Consider the following 25,443-nt stretch of genomic DNA (forward strand, 5'->3'; position numbering starts at 1 on the left):
TCTCACACAAACAGGGGCTTCAAGCAATTCGTTTTTTTTATGGAGACAGAAAGTGATTGGGGAGGTCAATATAGAGATTTTCTGGCAGATCTTGTTGACTTCTGCCTCAATCACAATTTCTTTGTATTCCATGATAAATTTTATCTGCAAACCAGAGGAGTGGCAATGGGTGCTGCCTTTGCACCCACATATGCCAATCTATTTATGGGCTGGTGGGAGGCCAACTGTGTCTTTAATGACCAGATGTCCCCATATATTCAACATATTTCACACTGGTTTCGCTACGTTGACGACCTGGTGTTCCTGTGGACAGGCGATGGGACTTCCTTAACAGAATTCCTATGTCTTCTTAATGACAATAATTTGAACATCAAATTGACCCATTTAATTAGTGACAAGAGTCAGATTTTCTAGACGTAACACTTATTATTCAGGAAGATGGTTCCATTAATACGGATTTATTTCATAAGACCACTGCGACTAATTCCATCCTACACTTTGAAAGTCATCATCCGATGTCTACCAAAAGAGGTATTCCCATTGGAGAGTTCCTACGTTTGAGACGGAACTGTTCAGACTTACCTACATTCAAACTAAGAGCATCTGAACTAACTAAACGGTTACAGGAAAGGGGATACTCACTAACTGTGATTAGAAAGGCATATACGAGAGCTATAAAAACTCAGAGAAATTCTTTGTTACAAGGTCACAAACGTCCAGTGTCCAGTGCAGAACAGCCTGTTCGCTTTATTGGCACCTATTGTAAACAATGGTCAATGATCGATGCCATCCTAAAGCGACATTGGCATATTTTACATACTGATCCAATACTAGACAACTTACTGGGCCCACGACCACTGACTTGTTGCCGCAGGGCACCCAATCTGAAGGACCGACTGGTCAAAAGTCATCTGACCAGACCCCCAATAAAACCTATACGCATGGGTACATTTGCTTGTGGCAAATGTAGGGCTTGTATTTATATGCATAATGAACATTCAGTAGTTGATAGATTTGGTAAGCAACATCGGATTACACAAACCTTTACTTGTACTACGGATAATGTTATTTACATGACCTGTTATTTACATGACCTGTCCATGTAATAAGATTTATATTGGCAAAACAAATAGGCCTCTTAAAAAACGCCTTCTGGAACATGTGGCCAGCATTAACAATGCACCAGAATGGATACAAAACAACCGCAAGTTGCCACCAGTTAGGTTCCATTTTCTGGAATTCCATAATAACTCTAGTGCAAACCTCAGAGTTATGGGTCTTTATAGAGTTTCTCTTGGGATCAGAGGTGGGGACATTGAAACAGCATTATTGTCTAAAGAAAGTGAGTGGATTTTCCGGATGAACGCGTTAGGTCCAATGGGACTCAATGAAAGCATCACAATGAATGTATTCATTTGATGATAAAGGATTCATCATTCCCTGGCCACACACTTTATATTGTTACATTGACCTGTTACCCATTCAACAAACAGTAACATTGTTGCTGACACTGTATGAGATACTTTGTGCTCTATGAGCTAATTAGTCTCTTCCGACATCCATGATATCTATCTTAAGAAACGCTAGGAGCTTCACTCTTTTTGAATATATACTAAATAAGGTGAATCCAGTTGGGAGGTATGTGGCAGCACTATATGTTTTATCTCTATATTCATACCATGGGTGCCCACATATGTGTATTACTCTCACGCCATATGGTTAATATGATAATGTCAGTTTCATTCTCTAACAATGAACGGCTACTATCAGTGCTTACAGGGATGCATCGCTTGAATATATTTATGACTTTCCCTGTGGCAGCCCTGGGACACAAAATTTGCTTAACATGGCAGATGGGATCGAGCGACATGGATGCTCCTCCCCCTATGATGCGCAACCGTATGATTGGTTGATTCAAATTCTCAACCGTTCCCCCACTGTCTATATATAGGGGTGATCCTCCGGCGTACCATTAGCCTTTGACAAAGCCTGCTATGAGCAGGTGAAACGCGCGTCAGGCGCTTAGTAGAATTGTTAGGCAGGGGGTGTAAACTAATACGGCTTGTTACAGGCCTTGATCCACGGCGATACTGGGAGGGACGCTCTGTGGGTGAAGGGGAGGGCGAACAACGGAGCCTTGCTGGGGTAGAATTTGGGAGTACTCGCTAGCACTTACACATCTCCCTGATAGAATTTTGTGGGGGGGATTGTGCGGTCGATAATCCTAACGGCTGCGAAGTGTGCAGCAGAAAGACTTCCTGTGTATGGGTCTGTGACCCTTATTGTTATTTTGGTCTAGCTATCAATTGGTTTCCCTTCCAAGGAACCGGGAGGGTTAAACTGAGGGTGAAGGGGTGGATGGGGAATCAAGCAAGGGAACTTGCGGACGGGTATTTACCCATTGCTTCCCAGGAAACTAAGCATTAAGCCCCCCCCATCCATATACCGGATTATCCCAAGACCTTTGGATTGGTCGTATATTCACCCCACTTCTTGCATATATCGCACAATATAATTATAGTTCGTTTATCCCCCTGATCTTAACATCATTTTAATTAATCTTTTCTGGACGCTTTGTTTCAATTTTAGTAATAATAAACGTTAAGTTTTAATTGGTTCTTTGAGTCATCGGATTTAACAATGGGGAGGTGCAATTTTTAGGGTTTTCTTTTCCCTTTTTTCTTTCAAATACTATATATAATTTAACCCTGCACACCATCTTATTGTTTCTCGAGGGTGATTGTCAGTGCTCCCTTAACCTCCATTTATTTCTATTGCTACAAGTTACAGCTATGAGGTTACCTTTAAACTTTAAAAACATATTTTTATATGAAATGATAATATGGGTAGAATGTTCTCTGTCGCTTTCTATGAAACAAAAGTTTATTAAAGCCTGTTTAGTGATAAAATATAGGTTATCAACAAGGGCCATCTTTATCAAAGAGTAAAAAAAAAACATTTTCAAATTTCAGGAGTGACCAAATAAAGGTGAAACATGAAAAACAAATCTCACATGTATTTTTTAACTCAAGGCACAGTATATCAATTACTTTGGAAGGAGGAGGGGACAGGAACAAAGCAGATTCTGCTGAGTATAACAGTTGCTGTACTAATATCCAAGATTAGTCCAGTGAATTATCCAAAAGTCTATTATCGATGAAACCAAGAAAGTCCATGAGAGAAACAAATTCTTATTGTAGAAACTGCCTCAGTTATGGGCCTCCCTAAAAGTTCTAGTCAAAGAGAAGTTCACAGAAACACATAGCAATTATAATTGTTGCCCAAATAATCTTATCATTAGATATTTTCTACTAACACTTTTTCCTCTAACCTTTAATCCAGATAAGCCCAATTCCTGTTATGCTATACACATCAATATTTATAAATCTATTAAATACATTTGTAAAAGTAAATGTTAGTGAAAGCAGTATCCCTTGCTAAACTCACTATAGGACCCTGGCTACCAATGTTTTTTAAAACTATTCTATGGGGCCCCTGACCACCACTGTTTCTTTTTAAATTTTAAGGGGGGGCCATGGCCACCAATGTTTTTTTAAAAACTTTTATGGGGGCCTTGGTACCAATGTGTTTTTTTTTTTAATTACAAGGGGGTCCTGATCACCAATGGCTTTTTATAACTTGTGTGTGTGGAGGGGTTTTACCGTTTTTAGCACTGATATCTGTGTGGCCTGGGCAGGATCTGGGTTGGGGCTTGGGTGCTGGGCTGAGGTGTGAGGGGACCAGGGGGCCCCGAAAATGTTGTTGTACAGGGCCCCATGATTTCTGATGGCAGCCCTGGTGCTGTCTATAGCAATACAAATATAATTATCATTAGAGGAAAATGCTAAAAGGGGAACTCCGGCTTCCAAATCAAAATTTGATACAGGGGCCCACATAACACAGAAACCCCTAATATACCCATCACAGTTACCTGTTTCTTCAAAAAGTATGAATAAATGCCATTTTCTATGCTGAAATCCAACTGGTTAACAGTTCTTCTCTTTCTGCATCATTTGCAATTCCTGACAGGGAAGGAGGGTCTAAACACTGATGTTACAAATTGTATCAACTTCTCCACAGTTTACAGACAGCATGCAGGAACTACATAACCCACAATGCATTGCACTGTGATGTTCCTTTCCTTATTGAAATCACATGTGCAGGGAATTGTGGGGTTTGGAGGATGCAGGCTGAGGACAGCTGGCTGTTGATACAAAGAAACAGTAGTCAGCCAGCTCAGCAAAGTAGTCAGATAGATCAGCAGGAGAGCAGGGGGCTAGGCTTAGGGAACTGTTCCAAATCACAAAAAATCATGAAAAGACTGCATATTTTTTAATTGATGTATATTGCAAAGTTGCTTGAAACGATGTTTACTTTTCAAAAAGCTTAAGTTATGTTTGTGTGAAGCTCCCCTTTAAGTGGTATCTTGTTTATAGTGCTTTCTATAAACTCTTGCTGAAATGGATACAATGTTTATTAAAATCTCTGCCTCACCTTTTGTACCGATATTGATTGTGATTTATGTAACTCCATGTGGGACATTCACTAAGATTCGTAGTTGCGCCAGGCGTAACTTCGCCGCACTTCACCGCACTTCGCCAGGCGTAGTTTTGCCAGCGCTCCGCAAATTCACTAAAATCCAAAGTTGCGCTCAGGGGTAGCGTAAGGTTGCGAAGTTGCGCTAGCGTTGATTCGCTAAGCAAAGCGAAGTTACGCTAGTGATGGTTAATTTGCATACGGCGCCAAATTCAAATTTCAATGGAGGACTATGTAGCAGCACTACAAATGCCTGGGAAACCTTCAAAACATCAAATAAAATTCTTATTTTGCCCTACACGTGTGCCCATTGTATAGTTAAGTTGCCATGAGTTAAGAAATGTAGGGGGGAAGGAGGGGAGCCCCAAAAAAATTTCAAAATTTTTAAACTTTTTTTGAAGAAATCCCTATCTACTCTCTATTGCGCTTCGCCTGGTCTGAGGTGGCGAAGGAAGTCTAGCGTAAAAGGTAGCGTTCAGAACAATGCGCGCGTTAGTGAATTTGCGTAGTTATGTCCGTTGCGCAAATTTGCCAGGCGTAAGGGTGCGAAGTTACATTAGCCAGCGTCCGTTAGTGAATTTGCGAAGTAACGAAAATGCCCAACGCTAGCGAATTGACGCTAGCGTTAGACGCTTCGGCGCATAGTAAATTTGCCCCCATATGTTCAATGTATGTAATTCATGTGATTTAGTTGTATAAACACATTTACTTTACAGCGCTACGAAATATGCTGGCACTATATAAATACATGTTAATAATAATATAAATACATGTTAATAATATGTTTATATTCAGGGAACAGGCTTTATGTCACATACATAGACACATTTCCTACAGTTTCCATGGCTGCAGAGGCCATTCACTGTGCATGCTCATGTCACTTCCATCTGTGTTTTTGGATTTACAGTATAAGTACTAGATCCATTAAAAAAAACCTACACAATTATTTTTATACTGAATTTATGCACGAATGGCATATTCCATGAGTTCTTAATCCCTAGCCCCCTGTCAATCATACTGAAACATAAAGAGTATACAGTGAAACCTCAATTCTACATACCCTGACTAAGTTTCCCTCATTTTTACACTGTTTTTTTTGTGGTCCCACTAATATATAATACATTCCCTGATTTTACATTTTCCCAGATTATACCAATTTTTTTCTCGTCCTCTGAAAAACATAATATGGGGGTTCTACTGTACAGAATATCACAGCTAATTCAATTAGCCATTTATTAAAAATAAGGAGGCATTCATGAACTCCTAGAATCATCGTTAATAAAAACAAGTAACTTTATTCTTCTTGTATCTAAATAAAGACCATTGCGTGTGATGTAGAAAATGTTTTGTTTTTTTAAACTTTATCCAATGAAACTTTTTCTGACTACGTAATATTATCACTTTTTCCTAATCATTATGGCTCCATAAAGGCTGATGAATCAATCACACACTTCAAGACTTAAAACGGTCTGGCACCCAAACAGAAACATTTCTGTACAATGGTGTTTAGCTTGGCAAAATGCTTAAATGATACTAGCATTGAATTTAAAACAATTTGCAAACCGTGCCTTTATGCTGAATTAATTTGCACATAAGCCTTACAAGTCACAAAATAGTGCTCTAGAAAAGTATCTCACTTGTGTTGTTATAATGAGTCTAACATCAGCTATATAGCTCTTTTAAGCCTAAAAGCCATGATAAAAATGTTGCATTACAAACAACTAAGAGCCATGTTTAAAAATAAAAATAAAACAGGTTATTCCTGTATTTGATATTGTTAAATCAAAGCAAACATCATTCCATTTCAATCAGGTCTCTGTTTTGAACAACCAATGGCTGTGGATATAAAACATACTAAGGATCCACTGAATGTAGAACCTAAAGGCCCCCATACATGGGCCGATAAAAACTGTGTGGCCCTCCGACAGGCTTCCCCGATCGATATCTGGCCGAAAATCGGCCATATCTCGATCAGGCAGGGTAAAAAATCCCATCAGATCGCAGACACATCTGTTTGTTGATGCGGTCTAGCGATCTGACCGCCCATATGGACTACATTGTGATCTGATCGTTGGGCCCTAGGGGCCAATATCGCCGACCTCAATGGGGGAAAATTGGGTAGAGAGGTAGCAGATCTCCCTTTGTGTGGCCAACTTTAGGCCATATGTTCTGTTTTCTCTGCTTGCCTGTAAATGTTTAAGAATGTATATTGAGGAATTATGTAATGTGTTGTGTAGGTCAAACTATGTCTGGGAGCTGTTTGCCTTAAAAGGTAAAATTAACTCTCATGAGACAGATTCTGTCACTGGCAAAATTACTTAAAATACTGATTAAAATACTGATGAAATTACTGCTCGCATCTACCAAGCATTAAGTACTGAATCATCTCTGAGACTCTGTTTTAATTGGCCAAAAGCCATTTCAACAATTTTGACTTGATCAAATAACTTTTAAAGGAGAAACAAACCTTTAACATAAAAAACCCCTACCCCCCTACCCTTTGTAGACCCCCTCTCTCCTCCCCTCCAGTCTAGGTGATACCCAGGGCAAATGCCCCTAACTTTTTACTTAGCCCGTCTCGTGGCAGATTCTGTCCCCCGCAGTTCACGGCAGCCATCTTCTGTTCTTTGCTAAACTTCCGAAGCTGACCTTCGTTTTCGGTGCATGCGCATGGAGTAATTTTCTGGTCCCGAACAACTGTGCATGCGCTGAAAGTCATGGAAAATTTCCAATCGGAAATTTTTGTGACTTTTGGTGTATGCGCCGAAAACGAAGGTTGGCTTCCGAAGTTAAACGGCATTGTCGGCGCATGCGCAGTTGTTTGGGACCAGAACGTTACTCCAACTGCGCATGCGCCGAAACTCTTTGCTGCTTTTGAAGTTTAACAAAGAAAAGAAGATGGCTGCCGTGAACTCCCGAGGACAGAATCTGCACCGAGGGTTAAGTAAAAAGTTTGGGGCATTTGCCCGGGGGGGGGGCAGCTAGGCTGGGAGGGAGGAAGGAGGGGGTTCTACGTAGGGTAGGGGGGTAGGGGTTTTTATGTTACGCGTTGAATTCTCCTTTAAGTCTACTAGAAAATGATGTAAACAATAAATAAACCCAATAAGCTGTTTTTTTTTATCCAAAAATTATTACTTATATCTTAGTTTGGATCATGTACAAGCTAATGTTTTATTATTACAGAGAAAAATTATTATTATTATTATTTTTAAAAAATGTATATTATTTGGATAAAATAAAGTCTAAGGGGCAAATTTACTAAGATTCGTAGTTGCGCCAGGCGTAACTTCGCCGCACTTCGCCAGGCGTAGTTTCGCCAGCGCTCCGCAAATTCACATAAATCCGAAGTTGCGCTCAGGGGTAGCGTAAGGTTGCGAAGTTGCGCTATCGTTGATTCGCTAAGCGAAGCGAAGTTACGCTAGCGATGGTTAATTTGCATACGGCGCCAAATTCAAATTTCAATGGAGGAATATGTAGCAGCACTACAAATGCCTGGGAAACCTTCAAAACATCAAATAAAATTTTTATTTTGCCCTACACATGTGCCCACTGTATAGTTAAGTTGCCATGAGTTAGGAAATGTAGGGGGGAAGGAGGGGAGCCCCAAAAAAAATTTCGATCTTTTTCAGCCTATCACCCATAATATAGAAAAAACGCCAGCATTTTTTGGGACTTAGAAAAATTTGAACTTTTCAATCCCTAGCTACTCTATTGCGCTTCGCCTGGTCTGAGGTGGCGAAGGAAGTCTAGCGTAAAAGGTAGCGTTCAGTACAATGTGCGTGTTAGTGAATTTGCGTAGTTACATCCGTTGCGCAAATTCGCCAGGCGTAAGGGTGCGAAGTAACACTAGCGAAGTTACGCCAGCGTTCGTTGATTCCCCCATGTAAAGGTGGCCATTCATGGGCAGATTAAAGCTGACAATATCTGTCCCTTAGATTGATTGGGAATTTATCTGCCTGTGTGTGGGGGCTTCCGACAGGTTTCCCTGATCGATATCAGGTCAAAAATCGGCATGATATCGATCAGGCAGGTTTGATTTTTACTGTGACGAGGACCGCATTGGCTAGTTGATGCAGTCCTATGACCCTTTGGTGCCCATTCTCTTCATTGTAGTCCAATCATTAGGCCCTAGGATTAACCCGATATCGCCCTGCTGTGGGTGGGCATATTGGGGAAAGATCCAATTGTTTGGCGATCTTTATGCAAAGGTATCACTAAAAGAAGAATAAATGCATGTATGCGTTAGCAATTCACACTGTTGAGGGTATTTGAGTGGGGGTCAAAACTGAAGTGTTTTTATGTGTTACTATTACACTTTGACCATTATGGTGCAGTCTTTTACTTATGCAGATGTAGCAACATTTGAATTTCAAAATTTCAAAAACTTTAATTAAAAAATAGCTTGATATTTGAAAATACAACTCCCAGTAGCTTCTGTGAGAACTTCCAGTTTTAGATGCTCAATTGTTTTATTTGAGTTTTTAAGTTTATTGCGTTTATTAAATTTTGAAGATTTGGGAACCTAAATTCATGATTTTTGCCAAAATAAGCTGGAATTGTGGTACAAATTTGAATATTGATAAATCTGTCCCTTTCTATATTTAATCTCAAGTACTGGCAGAACTACCGGAGGTGCAAAGGGTGCAATCGCACCAGGGTCTGTACTCCCCTCCTGTACCCCCTTCAGGCCAGGCGGCGGTTCAAGCGAATCCGCTGAAAATATCTCTTCTGGAGGGGGGTGGGGGGCACGGCTGCATGTCCTGCCCCCCAGGCCCCGCTCCCTGTAGTTAAGTTACAGAGTGCTGGCTTTTCAGCATTTTCTTAGGGGCAGATTCATTAAAGGGATACTGTCATGGGAAAAAAATTTTTTTCCAAAATGAATCAGTTAATAGTGCTGCTCCAGCAGAATTCTGCACTGAAATCCATTTCTCAAAAGAGCAAACAGATTTTTTTATATTCAATTTAGAAATCTGACATGGGGCTAGACATTTTGTCAATTTCCCAGCTGCCCCATGTCATGTGACTTGTGCTCTGATAAACTTCAATCACTCTTTACTGCTGTACTGCAAGTTAGAGTAATATCACCCCCTCCCTTTCCCCCCCCCCCAGCAGCCAAACAAAAGAACAATGGGAAGGTAACCAGATAGCAGCTCCCTAACACAAGATAACAGCTGCCTGGTAGATCTAAGAACAACACTCAATAGTAAAAACCCATGTCCCACTGGGACACATTCAGTTACATTGAGAAGGAAAAACAGCAGCCTGCCAGAAAGCATTTCTCTCCTGAAGTGCAGGCACAAGTCACATGACATGGGGCAGCTGGGAAATGGACAAAATGTCTAGCCCCATGTCAGATTTCAAAATTGAATATAAAAAAATCTGTTTGCTCTTTTGAGAAATGGATTTCAATGCAGAATTCTGCTGGAGCAGCACTATTAACTGATTCATTTTGAAAATTTTTTTTTTTCCCATGACAGTATCCCTTTAAGGGTCGAATTTCGAAGTTAAAAATACTTCGAAATTCGACCCTCGAATTGAAATCCTTCGACTTCGAATATCGAAGTCGAAGGATTTAGCGCTAATCCTGCGAACGATTCGAAGGATTTTAATCCAACGATCGAAGGAAAATCCTTCAATCAAAAAATCACAGGCAAGCCTATGGGGACCTTCCCCATAGGCTAACATTGACTTCGGTAGGTTTTACCTGCCGAAGTAGGGGGTCGAAGTTTTTTTAAAGGGAAAGTACTTCGACTATCGAATGGTCGAATAGTCGAACGATTTTTCGTTCGATTCGTTCGATTTAGTTCGAATTCGAACGAATTTAACCAATTCGATGGTCGAAGTACCCAAAAAATACTTCGAAATTCGAATTTTTTTCATTCGAATCCTTCACTCGAGCTTAGTGAATCGGCCCCTTAGTGTCACAAGTAAATGCTCACTGCAGCATTCCAAAAATAGTGTTTAAGCTGTATTTGCTAAAGTGACTCTTCATGTCATGTCATGCCTTTCTTTACTATTTAACTATTTATAAGAAAAAAAAAGCTACTCATCCCGTCCTTGGGTAAAAATGTACCTTGTGCCGGATAAGAGTGCTATGATTCAAGCAAGTACAGACAGAAAAAGCATTATGTCAAATGACTTCAGGTACATAAAACTGAAACCTTTTGTTCTACTATTTAAATATTAAATACTGTGAGACTGCTTGAGTTTCTAGTAACCGTCTGTATCTACAATAGTTGCTTGTTTTCAAATAAATGGAAGTGTTTGAATGTCAGCATTGGGGTCAAATTTAAAATGCAAGAGCAACAGACTCGGTGCCAAATCACAAAGCAAATTGTCAAGATTTTAACTGCCCTGTTACCCATAACTGCTGACAAAACACAGATCTGCACAGAGATTAACATTGAGAATGCCTATCCATATTATTCCATTCCCAGGCTCCCTTGGGCTGATCAATTGTGTGTTTTTTCCCCTCTAGAATAACTTAGTTTATTGATCAAATACAGATTGCTTACCCCCACAAAAAAAGACTCTGAGGCTCATAGCTATATTGACTGATATCAATACTGATCAAATGAACAAGAAATAGTCAGCACTGCCCATAGCTGGCAATTGAATTTTATTAGACTAGTTGCTTTTTTATGGGGTCTGATATACTGACTCCCTGAAAGTTATGATAAATTATGATAAATAATGATTTTCATAAAATGTAAATTTCCCTTTCGTTAACTGAATACTTAACTGATCAATTTGATTTAAAAAAACAAAAACAAATCAACTGGCTTGGAATGCTACAGTTCACAGGGATTTACCTACCACGTAATCATCAATTGCTTTTCATTACCAGTGATATTTTTCTATGGACAAGTGTACTTAGTGCAACTTAGTCACAAACTTGCAAAGCAGCCTTACTATTTAATCTCTGATGAAAGTGGGCATGCCACAGAATGATGAGTGTTATACTATATATATAAGGTACATTTAGTTTGGATATACAAATGTTGCCATCTATCAATATTGCCATTACAAAACATATCTTCTGTGTTTTCGTCTGGATTTCTAAAGTCGTCTGAAGTTTCCTCACGAGATAACTTTGGTCGACTTCGGAAAGACGAAACAATATGTATGCCTACCAGCGATTTGTAATCTTGCCGGCGGGGAGGCATTTGGGGAGATTAGTCGCCCACAGTAGAGAAGATTTGTCGTTGGGCGATTAACCTCCCATGTGCCACCACCCTTAGAAGGCATTTTTCAGGACACTGAACTGACTAAGATGAGGACATTTCTAAAATACTTGTTTCCCTAAATTAGCAGCTTCACTAAGGGTATTAATCTTTAAAATGGTTTCTGTACCCCATTTTAATAAAAATATTCTATTATACAGTATGGAACCTATTATTCAGAATGTTCTGGACCTAGGGTTTTCTGGATATATGGGGTATTTCCATAAAATGGATCTCCATGCCTTCAGTCTACTAAAAAATAATTTAAACATTAAATAAACCCAATGAGATTGTTTTGCCTCCAATAAGCATTATTATATCCCATTTGGGATCAAGTACCAGATACTGTTATATTATTACAGAGAAAGAAGAAATATATATTTTTTTAATTTGAACTGATTAAAACTGAGTCTATGGGAGATGGCTTTTCATAATTGTGAGATTTCTGGCTAACGGGTTTCAGGAAAACAGAACCCATACCTGTATGAGGAAAATGTACTGTATTCAATGGGATCATGGTGACCCATGTGTGGTGTTTATACAAAATGGCCTGTTGGTGTCACTGTGCACAAGAGTTATACTGTGTATACATAGTACTTTCAATACTGCTTAAAGTGTTAGAGTTGAAGTGTATTAGCTGCATGAACCTGCTAATAAAGCACTGCTATACTCTACTCATCCTCGGCTACGAAAACATAACACCATGCTAAACAGTTATATAGTTCCAATTAGTCACAATTCTCCAGTCTATATTATCTCAAGGGAACATAGTTACATATCATTGATAAGCAGCGGATGTGTAATATACAACAGTAACAGAAATTATTTTTCACTTACCTGCTACAGAGGCCCCGATACTGTGAAGATATGTTATTGATGAGTAATTTTTATTTATAGCCTTCAAATAGTTTTCCACAGCTTTATTGTCATGGTAGGTAAAATCCAGACTACACAACACTGTGGTAACTCCCAGAAAGAAACAGCATGTCGCTACCTGCTGGGTAAAAGAAAATTTAGAAGATTAGGGAGGTTATTTATAACAATTTGAAAATATCTCATTCTTTTCTAAAATTTACTCTGACCAAATCCACACGGGTTATTTCCCCTTATTTATCAATAAATTTTCCTGAAAAATTCCAGATTTTTGCCGAAAACCATGAAATCTTAAGATAATTGCACAAAACCCACCGCAGATCAGGATATATTTAAGACTTCTCCCATTGACTTATATACAAACTCAGTAGGTCTGAGATGCTGGATTTTCAGATACAGACTTTTTCCATCCTCGGGGTATAATAAATCCCAAAAAAATCTAGGTTTTTTTCCACTAATAATTCAGATTTTAGAGTAAAAAAAAAAATCGAGTTTTTCAAGTTTTTGGAATTCGGACTAAATGAAAAAAGACCCTGTCATAAGGTGATTGCGTGCACAGAATCCATTATTTTAAGATTTGGACAAATTGGCATATGCAGATTAGGGCAATGTAGCAGAAGCCAGCTGATTAAGAGACCTGGAGGAAAATAAATGTATGTTGCTACACTGTAGCAAGAGTCACAACCAAACAACAGAAATGTGTGGACAAATACTGTTCAATTGTAGGCAGGGCAATTGGATACTGATAAAATTGACCCTGCTGTGTGTGAATGCAACAGCGACTTTAGATTGTAAACTCCAATGTGAATGATGTAAAATCTCTGTAATGCACTGTGTAAATGTAGCAATGCTATATAAATACATAATTTTTCTGATAAATGTGTATGGGGAATGTGCTTACTTTTTCTTGTTATGGGATAGAGTTTCCCTTTAACAGGGTTGAACTGGGCTGGAGGGAAACCAGGAAAAAACCCAGAGGGTCCTGGTCCTTGTGGATCCCATTGACACAGACCTGCTCCCGCTGAAGCCGTGGGTGCTGCAGCCTGATCGTGGCACAAAAAGAGACCAAGGTATGCGCAGGGGGCCCCCAGCCTGACCCTGCCTTTTAATATTGCTCACAACCCATGAGCAAACAAAAGCAGAAGAAACAAAAAGGACTGTACAAAACAGAATGAAAATTGTTATGACTTTATTCATTAAAGCTCTATATTGCTAGGACTAGTCATTTTAGCCATCAGTATAGTAGTATTACATGAGAGTTAGAAGAAAAGGGTAAAGAATTGAAACCCTAGTCCCTAATTTTAAAAAAATGCAGATCAGCTGTACACTGGCTTAAGCTTGGCAATCTTTGTGGTGGACCTAATCAGAATCATAACTGAGGGGCTTAGCAGACACATCAGAAGAGCACAGCATTGGAACCCTCAAATGGATCTTACCCTACAAAATGTTCAAACCTGCTTGATAACAAACAGTTCCATCCCTGGCCAGATAGCAGTCAGATCTGTTTGGCTCCATACATGGGCCAATAGACTTTTCAATCGAGTTGAGTTTGCACCTAATATTGTCCCTTAAGAGAAGTTTAGATTACGTCTGGCTTCCTATTATTAAAACTTTACCGTCAAGTGACCCTTCTTTTTACTAAGTATAATAGGTCTTATATACCAAAAATTATAAATGTAAAATAGTTGCCATCCGATATATATGCACCCATGCAGCTAGACAGAACACAGTCACACTGTGCAACACTGTTTCTGCCCAAGGAATTAGTACAGGGCCCTGAACCCCTGGGGTCCCCTTGTCACACATGGTTTGTGCAAAAATAATTTGTCACTTCACTGTAAGTCCCCACTGGCTCCAGAAGTGAACTGCAATGTAGGCAGAAGCTGAGTTATGGAAAAAAAGATAATTGGAGTAAACTAACTTGCTCACTTTGTGCCCCACATGAAGTTTCCTTTGACACACACACAGACACAGACACACAGACACACACACACAGACACACACACACACACACAGACACACACACACACTGGATTATGCAGGGGGCCATGGAGGACTGCTCCTTCCTAGGTTTCTTGTTGGGGTTCACAGGAAACTTAACACTTATTTAATGATAATGACTTGTCTCAGCAGAAGTTTTCTATTCTAATTTGAACAGCCCCCACATTCCCATGATATTACAGAGAAAAGACGAGAGAGAGAGACACAGACAGACAGAGATATAAGTGCAGGTAGAAATGACAAGTCCCTAGAGAATAAATGTCAGTCCCACTCCCAACATTACCCAGTTCATCCTCGTTGCTGTCCTGGAAACGCTCCGAAGTCACCAGGAAGTGTGTATGGCTCTATATCTGCTCATCACCGACACTGAAACTTCCTAAAGTATGTCCCTCACCTACGTCTGTATTGTCTCCAACTCATCCCACCCCCGGTCTGACCTTTCTATCTCAAAACACTCAGCACCAGAGCTCTTACCCCTCTCTAACTCGCTCCCTTAGTCCAACCCTGCACTTTAGCGCCGCCTGTGGGAGTTATTCATTTGTCTCGCAGGGTCACATTGTGAATGAGCCTGATGTTTTCTCTCCCTCTGCCTTCGGTTCTTACTTTCTGACTTGTGCCGCTGCAGTGGAGAAGGAATGGGGGGCGGGTGGATTTTTGTTCAAAACCAGCAGCCTTAGAAACAACGTTTGAAAAAGGGCTGGAGGAGAGGTCCTTGCCTATTGTGGAGTGAAAAACTTTTTTTTAGGTAGTATTGGTGACCTGCTTTTGTGCTCATTAGCTCCTATGTCCTCCACTCCATGTTATAATCCTATATCACCAGTATTCCATTGCTTCCTTTTTGTGCTATCTTAATAAATGCCATTGTTTTTATTCTGCCATGTGTTCTGGTAGCAGCGACACCAGGAGCCCACCAAAAAACCTTAGACCAGGGGCCCACTCTCAGTACTATTTTCTTCCACTCCTCAATCAACCTCTAGTCTCCTATTCTCTTTACATACTATAATCTATTATTCCATCTATTTAGCCACTTTGTTCTCATAGAAATAGGGAATGGCCATGAAATAGTCCAAATGCAGCATGAGGGCCCACTGACACCTGGGACTTTTCCTGGTATCCCGGTGGGCCAGTCCAACACTGTCTGGTAGTATTATTCATGGAATTGGCACTGTATTTATCCTTCTTTGTGTTCTGGTAGCATTATACATGAAAGCGGCACTATATTTATCTTGCTTTGGGTTCTGGTAGTATAATAATATAATAGTAGTATAATAATTCACTGTACCTGCAGGTGTTCTTGATTCAAATTTGCTGCAACGTGCCCAGCGTGACACACAATCTTTCAACTGAAGTCTATAATGTGGGTGTAGCCAATTTAAACATGGGCGTGGCCTAAAATTTTGTAGCGTGCTTAGCCCCCATTCAAAAACCATATTCTGCTGCCCTTGGTTCCTACATCACTCACAGGGCCAGATTTACATAGCGGGAGCCCCTAGGCCTGCTGCCCTTTGTCGCCCCCGTCCCCTCCCTATTATTCACGCAAATTTTCGTGAAATTGGGATTGGCACAAGGGAAGTTCAAAAAACAATAGCTTCTCCTGCGCATCTTCAGTGTTTCTGAACCAATGTGGGTGTGGTTAGGCAGTATGTTGCCCCCTAAAATCCTGCCGCCCTAGGCCTTGGTGGCCTTTCCACAAATCCAGGCCTGATCACTCGTAGGGAGGGGTTATGCTAAAAAAATGCAGGCGCCCATGACCTTCAGCCTCAGTGGCGGAACTACCGGGGGAGCAGGGGGTGCGAGTGGGCCAGGGCCCGCACCCCCTCAGGGCCCCCCGGCAGTCCGCGCGCCACTTTGCATCGCATATTCCCGGCCAGTTCCGGGTGTACGGAGGGGGACGGGGGGCCCGGCTGCGCGTCCTGCCCAGGGCCCGCCCCCCTCTAGTTACGTTTCTGTTCAGCCTCATTTTTAAAGCCGCACACAATAACCTGACTCATAACCTTGCTTCTGCAATAAAAATAAAGTGACTCACACAACAAAAGTGCAGTGTACTAAATTTAAAACTAGGCCAACTCTAATCCAGCCCCTCCCTACCAAATTTAAAGTTGTATTATTACAAAGCCAGTGGGAAAGCATTTTGGGGAGAATAGTTGCCTACGGTAGGGCAGATTTAAACACAGGTAACAAATCTCCCCACGTGCAAGTACCCTTATAGCAAGGACACACGTAGCGACTTGTGCAGTAACCTATTGTTGTTTAGTCATGGCAATCATGGTTTCTAAAAAGTCACAGTGAGTCGCAGTGACCAATCACCACATGTGTTTTAGCCCTTAGACTTTTCTTATTTCTTTGGCTTGTAACAAAGCTTATCAGTAGCACTGTTTCTGGGGCTGCTGGCACCCACAAAATATTCTTACTTCTTTGTCTTTTAAGCCGGTGAAGGGGGCACCGTTGTTAGTACAGATAGTTCAGCCTCATTTTTAAAGCCGCACACAATAACCTGACCCATAACCTTGCTTCTGCAATAAAAATAAAGTGACTCACACAACAAAAGTGCAGTGTACTAAATTTAAAACTAGGCCAACTCTAATCCAGCCCCTCCCTACCAAATTTAAAGTTTTTACGTTTGGAAATGGTGTATACAACAGGATTGTAAAGCAATTGCAAGCGGTATGCATCTTTTGTTGTCTGTTTTTTAATTTGTTTTTGTTCTGCAGCTTTCAGGCTTGGAATTTAAACTGATTACTGGTTGCGAGGAATTAATTAGCCTATCAACCTTAAAGTGGAGTTAAATTCAAAACAGAGGATGAATAGAAGAAGAAAGATGAGCTTTATAAATTGTGTGTGTATTGTTTGGTTTGTGGGCACAGTGACCCTGCCAACTAGATAAGCATCCTCAGTTGCAGAATAGTAATGACCAAATGAAAAGCTAAACCTTTATCATTTGTCATAATTAGTTCACTTTTCTAATTATATTTTACCAAGAGATAACAGATCAAATACCCTGTACAACATAGTTCCAATATATTTTCACAGACACTCAGTCACCAATCTTGTTGTGCTCCATAAAAGTTGTGTACAAAAGTTAGAGGTGAGGGGCAAGAGACTTAAAGTGCCACAAGTACAATCAATATTACAAAATGTTCTTTTTCAGGCAGTAACTCTAGGGGGCACATTCACTAAGCTTTGGTAAAGGAATAGAGGGAAAAAACCCCGAATTTAAAGGAGTTTTTTGTGCTAGAATGATTGGAATAGATCGAGCGAAAAAACGCTGCGACTATTCGCCCATTCGATAGTCGAAGTACTGTCTCTTTTAAAAATCATTCGACTGCCTACTTCGCCAGATTAAACCTACCGAATTGCTTTAAAAGCCTATGGGGAAGTCCCATAGGCTTTTTTTCTAAGTTTTTGATCAAATAAAAAGGCATTTGATCGATCATTCGATCGAATGAAAATCCTTCGATCGAATATTCGATCGCTCGACTATTCGCCATTCGACTATTCGCCAGTGCGTAAATTCGCCCGAATTCCCTATTCGATTCTATTCCCCAGTCGAATTTCGAGGGATTTAACCCCTCGAAATTCAACCCTTGATACATCTGCCCCTAGGTATGTGCCAAGGTAAAGTGAGGTGTGGAGAGTTGCTCCAGTTTGCTCCTTGGAAGTACTACTCAACACACGTCTCAAACAGTAATAATAAACTGCAATACTGTTGTATGCAACTGAAGTGTAATTCTTACTGGCTGCAATGAAAAGGTATTTTTAAGTGCTTTATTGCCCACATGAAATGTAATCTACAAACACTGTCATTGAACTTTTTAGTTCAAGCTTACTTAGAGGTGCAACCTTGGTTTAGGTCTCCCCTAAGCTCAAAATTACAAATACAACGTGCCCAGCGTGACACACAATCTTTCAACTGAAGTCTATAATGTGGACATGGGCATGGCCTCAAATTTTGTAGCGTGCTTAGCCCCCATTCAAAAACCATATTCTGCTGCCCTTGGTTCCTACATCACTCACAGGGCCAGATTTACATAGCGGGAGCCCCTAGGCCTGCTGCCCTTTGTCACCCCCGTCCCCTCCCTATTATTCACGCAAATTTTCGTGAAATTGGGATTGGCACAAGGGAAGTTCAAAAAACAATAGCTTCTCCTGCGCATCTTCAGTGTTTCTGAACCAATGTGGGTGTGGTTAGGCAGTATGTTGCCCCCTAAAATCCTGCCGCCCTAGGCCTTGGTGGCCTTTCCACAAATCCGGGCCTGATCACTTGTAGGGAGGGGTTATGCTAAAAAAAATGCAGGCGCCCATGACCTTCAGCCTCAGTGGCGGAACTACCGGGGGAGCAGGGGGTGCAAGTGGGCCAGGGCCCGCACCCCCTCAGGGCCCCCCGGCAGTCCGCGCGCCAATTTGCACTGCATATTCCCGGCCAGTTCCGGGTGTACGGAGGGGGACGGGGGGTCCGGCTGCGCGTCCTGCGCTAGGGCCCGCCCCCCTCTATTTACGTTTCTGTTCAGCCTCATTTTTAAAGCCACACACAATAACCTGACTCATAACCTTGCTTCTGCAATAAAAATAAAGTGACTCACACAACAAAAGTGCAGTGTACTAAATTTAAAACTAGGCCAACTCTAATCCAGCCCCTCCCTACCAAATTTAAAGTTGTATTATTACAAAGCCAGTGGGAAAGCATTTTGGGGAGAATAGTTGCCTACGGTAGAGCAGATTTAAACACAGGTAACAAATCTCCCCACGTGCAAGTACCCTTATAGCAAGGACACACGTGGCGACTTGTGCAGTAACCTATTGTTGTTTAGTCATCGCAATCATGGTTTCTAAAAAGTCACAGTGAGTCGCAGTGACCAATCACCACATGTGTTTTAGCCCTTAGACTTTTCTTATTTCTTTGGCTTGTAATAAAGCTTATCAGTAGCACTGTTTCTGGGGCTGCTGCCACCCACAAAATATTCTTACTTCTTTGGCTTTTAAGCCGGTGAAGGGGGGCACCGTTGTTAATACAGATAGTGCTATTGCTCTCTATGCACTAGGAGAGCACAGTTTCCATTTAAAAAAAAGGAAATAAGGCCCTTAAGGTGGCCATAGATGCACAGATAATGTCGTACAAAACAAATTTTAGTCATATATTCGGGCGTGTATGGTGGGAAAAGAGCTGACCAATATCGACAGAAGACTTGGATATCGGTCGGCTCGTCAGCAAAGCATGATTAGCATGAGGAAACGCATAGGGATTAGGTTGTGAAATTAGATCAATATATTTCCTTTCTGAAAAATTTTGTCAGCAAAAGCATGATTGCTGACAAATATGTCTAATATTGTCAACATGTTTAAGTATTAGTGTATCTTTGCTACGTGCAAAATAACACACAGCATTTAATGATTTTATACTGTGAGAGAAGATTTTATTTTAATTTTATAACCTCCATATTTATGCTGGTGACATAGTTACATGGTAAGATAGGGTTGAAAAAAGACCAAAGTCCATCTCCAAGTTCAACCCTTCCAAATGAAACCCAGCATCCATACATACACACACACACTGACTCCTCCATACACTCACATAAACTATATATACTGTTAGGGATTAGGTAGCTGGGATCAGTTTTCTTGGATACAGCAAAGAGCAAAATCACAACTCATGAGAGCATAGTCTCTTTTCGGCAGTTTATTTTCACCTGCAGCAAATAAACAAAATAAACAGTTCAAAATAAAATTCTTGCCACTTAATGGGCTTCTAAATAACACAGGTTAGTTGCAGGGCCAGAACTAGGGGTAGGCAGAGTAGGCACCTGGGACATAAATAAGCTCCATCCTGGACTTTCCGAGGTATCTTAGTGGTGACTTCACCACAATACTCATACACTAACTATAGATTTTAGTATCACAATAGCTTTGGATATTATTCTTATCCAAGAAATCATCCAAGCCACCCTTAAAGGAGAATTCAACCCGTAGTTTAAAAAAACCCTCCCCCCTACCCTGGGTGGACGCCCCTCCTTCCTCCCCCCAGCCTGCATGCCCCCCCCCTGGGCAAATGCCCTTAATTTTTTACTTACCCCTCTGTGCAGATTGTGGCCATGGGTGCCATCTTCTTTCTTCTGTCTTTTTCTAAAGTTTCGGGGCATGTACACTTGGAGTACATTTCCGGCCCCGAATTGCTGTGCAAGCGCCGAAAGTACGTAAATTTCTGGAAATTTTTCTGACATTTTCGTTTCTTTGGGAGTATGAGCACTGTTTTTTTTTATTACGGGTTGAATTCTCCTTTAAAAGCATTAACAGAATCAGTTGTCACTACTTCATTCGGCAGTGCATTCCACAACCTCACTGCCCTCACTGTGAAGAATCACCTACGTTGCTTCAAATGAAAGTTCTTTTCTTCTAGTCTGAAGGGGTGGCCTCTGGTACGGTGATCCTCTTTATGGGTAAAAAGGTCCCCTGCTATTTGTCTATAATGTCCTCTAATGTACTTGTAAAGTGTAATCATTTCCCCTCGCAAGTGCCTTTTTTCCAGAGAAAAACCGTGACAGTCTACCATCATAATTTAAGTCTTCCATCCCTCTAACCAGTTCAGTTGCACTTAGTCTCTGCACCCTCTCCGGCTCATTTATATGCCCTCTTAAAGGGGTTGTTCACCTTCCAAACACTTTTTTTCAGTTCAGTTGTTTTCAGATTGTTCACCTTAAACAAAGACTTTTTTCAATTGCTCTCCATCTTTACAGTTTTCAAAAAAATAAAGGTTAAAATGTAATGTTTCTGTCTCTGCTGTTTCAGTCTGGCAGCTCACTGATCCAGGAGCAGATTCTGAACTGTTACAGTTTGCTACATTTAGTTGATACATTAGTTGATACATTAGTTGATACATTTATCAGCAGTATCTGTGGAATATTAGCAACTATTGTATCAATTCTAACAGCTGTCTTTAAAGGGGTTGTTCACCTTTGAGATAACTTTTAGTATGATGTAGAGAGTGATATTGTAAGACAATTTGCAATTGGTTTTCTTATAATTTGTGGTGTTTGAGTTATTTAGCTTTTTATGCAGCAGCTCTTCAATTTGCCTTTTAACCAATCTGGTAACTAGGGTCCAAATTTCCCTAGCAACCATGCATTGGTTTGAATAAGAGACTGGTATATGAATAGGTGAGAGCCTGAATAGAAGGATCAGTTATACAAAGTAACAATAACAATACATTTGTAGCCTCACAGAGCATTTGTTTTTTTAGAAGGGAGTCAGTGACGCCCATTTAAAAGCTGCAAAGAGTCAGAAGAAAAAGACAAATAACTATAAAACTGTAAAAAGAAAAAATAAAGAAAACAAATTGAAAAGTTGCTTAGAATTGGCCATTCTATAACATAATAAAAGTTACTTTAAAGGTGAGCCACCCCTTTAATGAACCTCAGGGATTCTTCTTAGCAGAGCCAAAGATAAAAAAAAATGTACTATCCCCCCCCCCCACAGCTGCTTTAGAAAGTGAAAAATGAAACTTTACAGTCACAAATAGAAAGTAATTAGAAAAAGTCTTTCTGGTGAACTATCTGAAACCAGCTGAACTGAAAAATGTGTCTAAAGGTAAACAACCCCTTTACGAGGGCGTTTAAATGAGCTGGTGAGAGTGCAGAGATGTTTTAGAGGGATGGAAGACTGGAGCCCCAAACTGCACCGCATACTCCAGATGAGGCCTTACCAGGAACCTATACAATTATATTTTCATCCCTTGAGTTAATGCCTTTTTTATGAAAGACAGAACTTTATTTGCTTTAGTGGCCAGAATTAGACAACTTGTTATCTACAAAAAAAACCTAGATCCTTCTCAGTTAAGGAAAATCCCAACACACTGCCATTTAATGTACAGTATAACTTGCATTAATATTATTTTTTGCCAAAGTGCATAACCTTGCATTTATCAACATTGAACCTCATTTTCCAGTTTGCTGCCCAGTTTTCCAGTTTAGTCAAATCACTTTGCTAAGTCACAGCATCCTGCATGGAACCTATAGTTCTGCACAATTTTGTATCATCAGCAAAAACAAAAACAGTACTTTCAATGCCCACCTCCAGGTCACTAATAAACAAGTTGAAAAGCAAGGGACCTAGTACAGAGCCCTGCGGTACTCCACTAACAACACTGGTCCAAATTAGGAAATGTTCCATTTACCACCACTCTTTGTAGTCTATCTTTTAGCCAGTTCTCTATCCAGGTACAAATACTATGTTCCAGGGCAAAATTCTGTAATTTAAACAGTAACCTTCTGTGTGGCACTGAAATGCTTTAGCAAAGGCTAAGTAAATCACATCCACCGCTCACCTTCTCATAAAGGAAAATTAGGAAATTAAATCAGTCATTGATTTTAATAAGAGACTGGAATATGAATGGGAGAGGACCTTAATATAAATATGAGTAATACGTAACAAGTAGATCACATCCCTACCTTCCCAGAATCTAGGCCCCACTCACCTTCTTAAAATAGTCTGGCAAGATCTGTTAAGCATAAAACCATGCTGGCACAAACTCAATGTATTATGATTTGCAATTAAGTCTAGTATCTTATCCCTTAATACCTCCTTCAAAAAAAAAGCTTTCCTACCTCTGATGTCAGAGACTAGTTTTGAGGCTGAGAACGAGATCCCTTTTTGAATAGCGGCACCACATTAGTAATTCGCTAGTCTCTCAGCACTGTGCCAGACCTCAATGAATCCTGAAAAATTATGTAAAGCGATTTGGCAATCACAGAGCTAAGCTCTCTTAGTACCCTGGAATGAATACCATCCGGTCCCGGACCTTTGTTTATCTTAACATGTTCTAGTCTTTTTTGAATTTCCTCATGTGTGAACCATAAATCATTAGTTGTTTTACTAGGATTGGGACTATTAAAAATGAAACCTTCATTAACTGGTTACTCATTTGTGTAGACAGATGAAAAACAAGAGTTCAGAATCTCAGATTTTTTTCTGTTCTCATCTACCAGCTGACCCTCCTCTGATATAAGGGTCCCACCCCTTCCTGTTTATTTTTTTTATTTACATATTTTTTTTTTAACCCTATGAAAAGTATTTTCCACTTAATATGTTGCAGAGATGCTTATACTGTCAAAGTTTGCACGTCTAAAACGTAGTGGTTTAGTTGCTCCTTTATGAAGTTGTCTCTGCAACAGAATCTCAAAGGAGACCATGTTATGATCACTATTCCCTAAATGCTCACCCACACAAATGCTAGAGATAAATTCAGTATTATTATTTATTGCAAGATCCACAAGAGACTGATTCCTAGTTTGTTCTTGAACGAGCTAAAATAAAAAGTTGTCATTCAGCATATTTACAAACCTGCTAGCTTTTTCTAACTCGGTCATTCGGCAAGAGAAATCTTTGCGTCTATGGGGACCTTTAGACTTTTTCATTTTTTTTTCAAAATTGGCTGAAAAACTAGAATTTTTAGAGGTATTTGTGTTTTTAGTGCATCATTCAGTGCTTTTTTGTGTTCGTATTTTTATATTGATTCATTTGTGGTTTTAGAGAAAGTGAGTTTAGTCGTTTAGTCCAAAACCACTAAAACCACTAAAATTGACCTTTAATAAAAAAAAGCCTCTCAGTCAGTGAAGCAAGAGGGTGGCTGGGGGGAATAGGTTCTTCTGCTGCACCTCATTCTGGCTGGATATGAAGTCAAACTTCTCCCCTGTTCTTCCCATATCCCAGCAGTTCACAAGGCCTAGTAGCATCATCCAGTAGGTTTTCAGTCTCCACCCCAAGATGCAGAATCAAGGACAGTTGTGGGGACTTCTAAAAGTGTGGGGAGTAATTGACTCCCACATACACAAACGATAATTGAAACTAAGCAAGTAACTTTAGACAAGCAGCTTCCATTAACACTAATAAATATAAATATAGTATAGAGCCTCACTTTGCTAAATAAACTTTGCATTATGATATATTACATATTTATATGCAAATACATAGGAATTGAGTTATATTTAGATGTTTTGTAGTTTTTTTATAGGTTTCATTTTAGCTGATAAAGAAGGTGTGGGTTGGTTTGAGGAAAAGTCGTCCAGCAAAGTCTTTGTACTTAATATCATTTAAAGCCCAAAATAATTGACACTGACACTTTTAGTTGTATTATTAACAGCACAAATAAATAAATAAATGGATAAATGGCGCACACAGAGCAGTACATTAGTTTCAGCACAAACAGTTTATGCCTGACCCCTAGTGCAAAACAAATGTCAGTACATGTAGTAAAAAAAACCCAGAAACCCAAAACGAATGCAAAATAATGCAACAGCTCTCTGTTCACAACACCACATACAGTAGAACTAAAAACTTGTTAAAGGGGACCCGTCACCCAAACAAAATTATTCCAAATCCTATTTTATCATGTTAGTCAAGCAAAATGAACTTTAATTACACTGTATAAATTATTTGAATATTGCTTCCATCAGTCTGGGAACTCATAATTATAATAACCAGGAAGGAGCCATTTTGTGGACACTGTTATTAAGGCAAGCCTTGTATCATCTCAGAATCTTGTTTGTGCACCAGGGGACAGGGACCCAATGTCCATCCCCATGCCCTGGATACACAATTAAATCGTTAAGAGAGCTGGGGGAATGTGGGGAGAGCAGTGACATCTAGGAAGTGCTGAATGGAAAGTGAAAGTAATTGTTTGCCCCGCCTCTATGCCTAGGCATAGAGGCGGGGTAGGCAATATTTGATTGACAGCTGATATTTTTAAATGAGTTTAGAACAGCTATGAATGCTTTAATAAAAAAAAGAAATTGGCTTTCATGTTTAATTTAAAAAGGACTTT

The 25,443-nt window shown here is 40.1% G+C and overlaps 1 protein-coding gene across 2 annotated transcripts in view; it reads right to left on the reverse strand.

Annotated features, from left to right (window-relative positions):
- The window catches only part of cpm.S (carboxypeptidase M S homeolog), a 43,830-nt gene extending 28,603 nt beyond the window's left edge, over positions 1-15,227 (reverse strand). The window contains exons 1-2 of one of the 2 annotated variants that reach the window (XM_018255969.2): positions 14,917-15,227; positions 12,597-12,753 (exon numbers count right to left, since the gene is read on the reverse strand). In XM_018255969.2, the coding sequence (XP_018111458.1) occupies positions 12,597-12,753; positions 14,917-14,925 (166 nt within the window). In that variant the 5' untranslated portion in view covers positions 14,926-15,227. Of the gene's footprint in view, positions 1-12,596; positions 12,757-14,916 lie in introns of both variants that reach the window. The other variant, XM_041588613.1, reaches the window with a different exon arrangement.
- Between the last annotated feature and the right edge of the window lie 10,216 nt (positions 15,228-25,443).

The sequence above is a fragment of the Xenopus laevis genome, chromosome 3S, assembly GCF_017654675.1.
Source record: "Xenopus laevis strain J_2021 chromosome 3S, Xenopus_laevis_v10.1, whole genome shotgun sequence".
Classification (NCBI taxonomy): Eukaryota; Metazoa; Chordata; class Amphibia; order Anura; family Pipidae; genus Xenopus; species Xenopus laevis.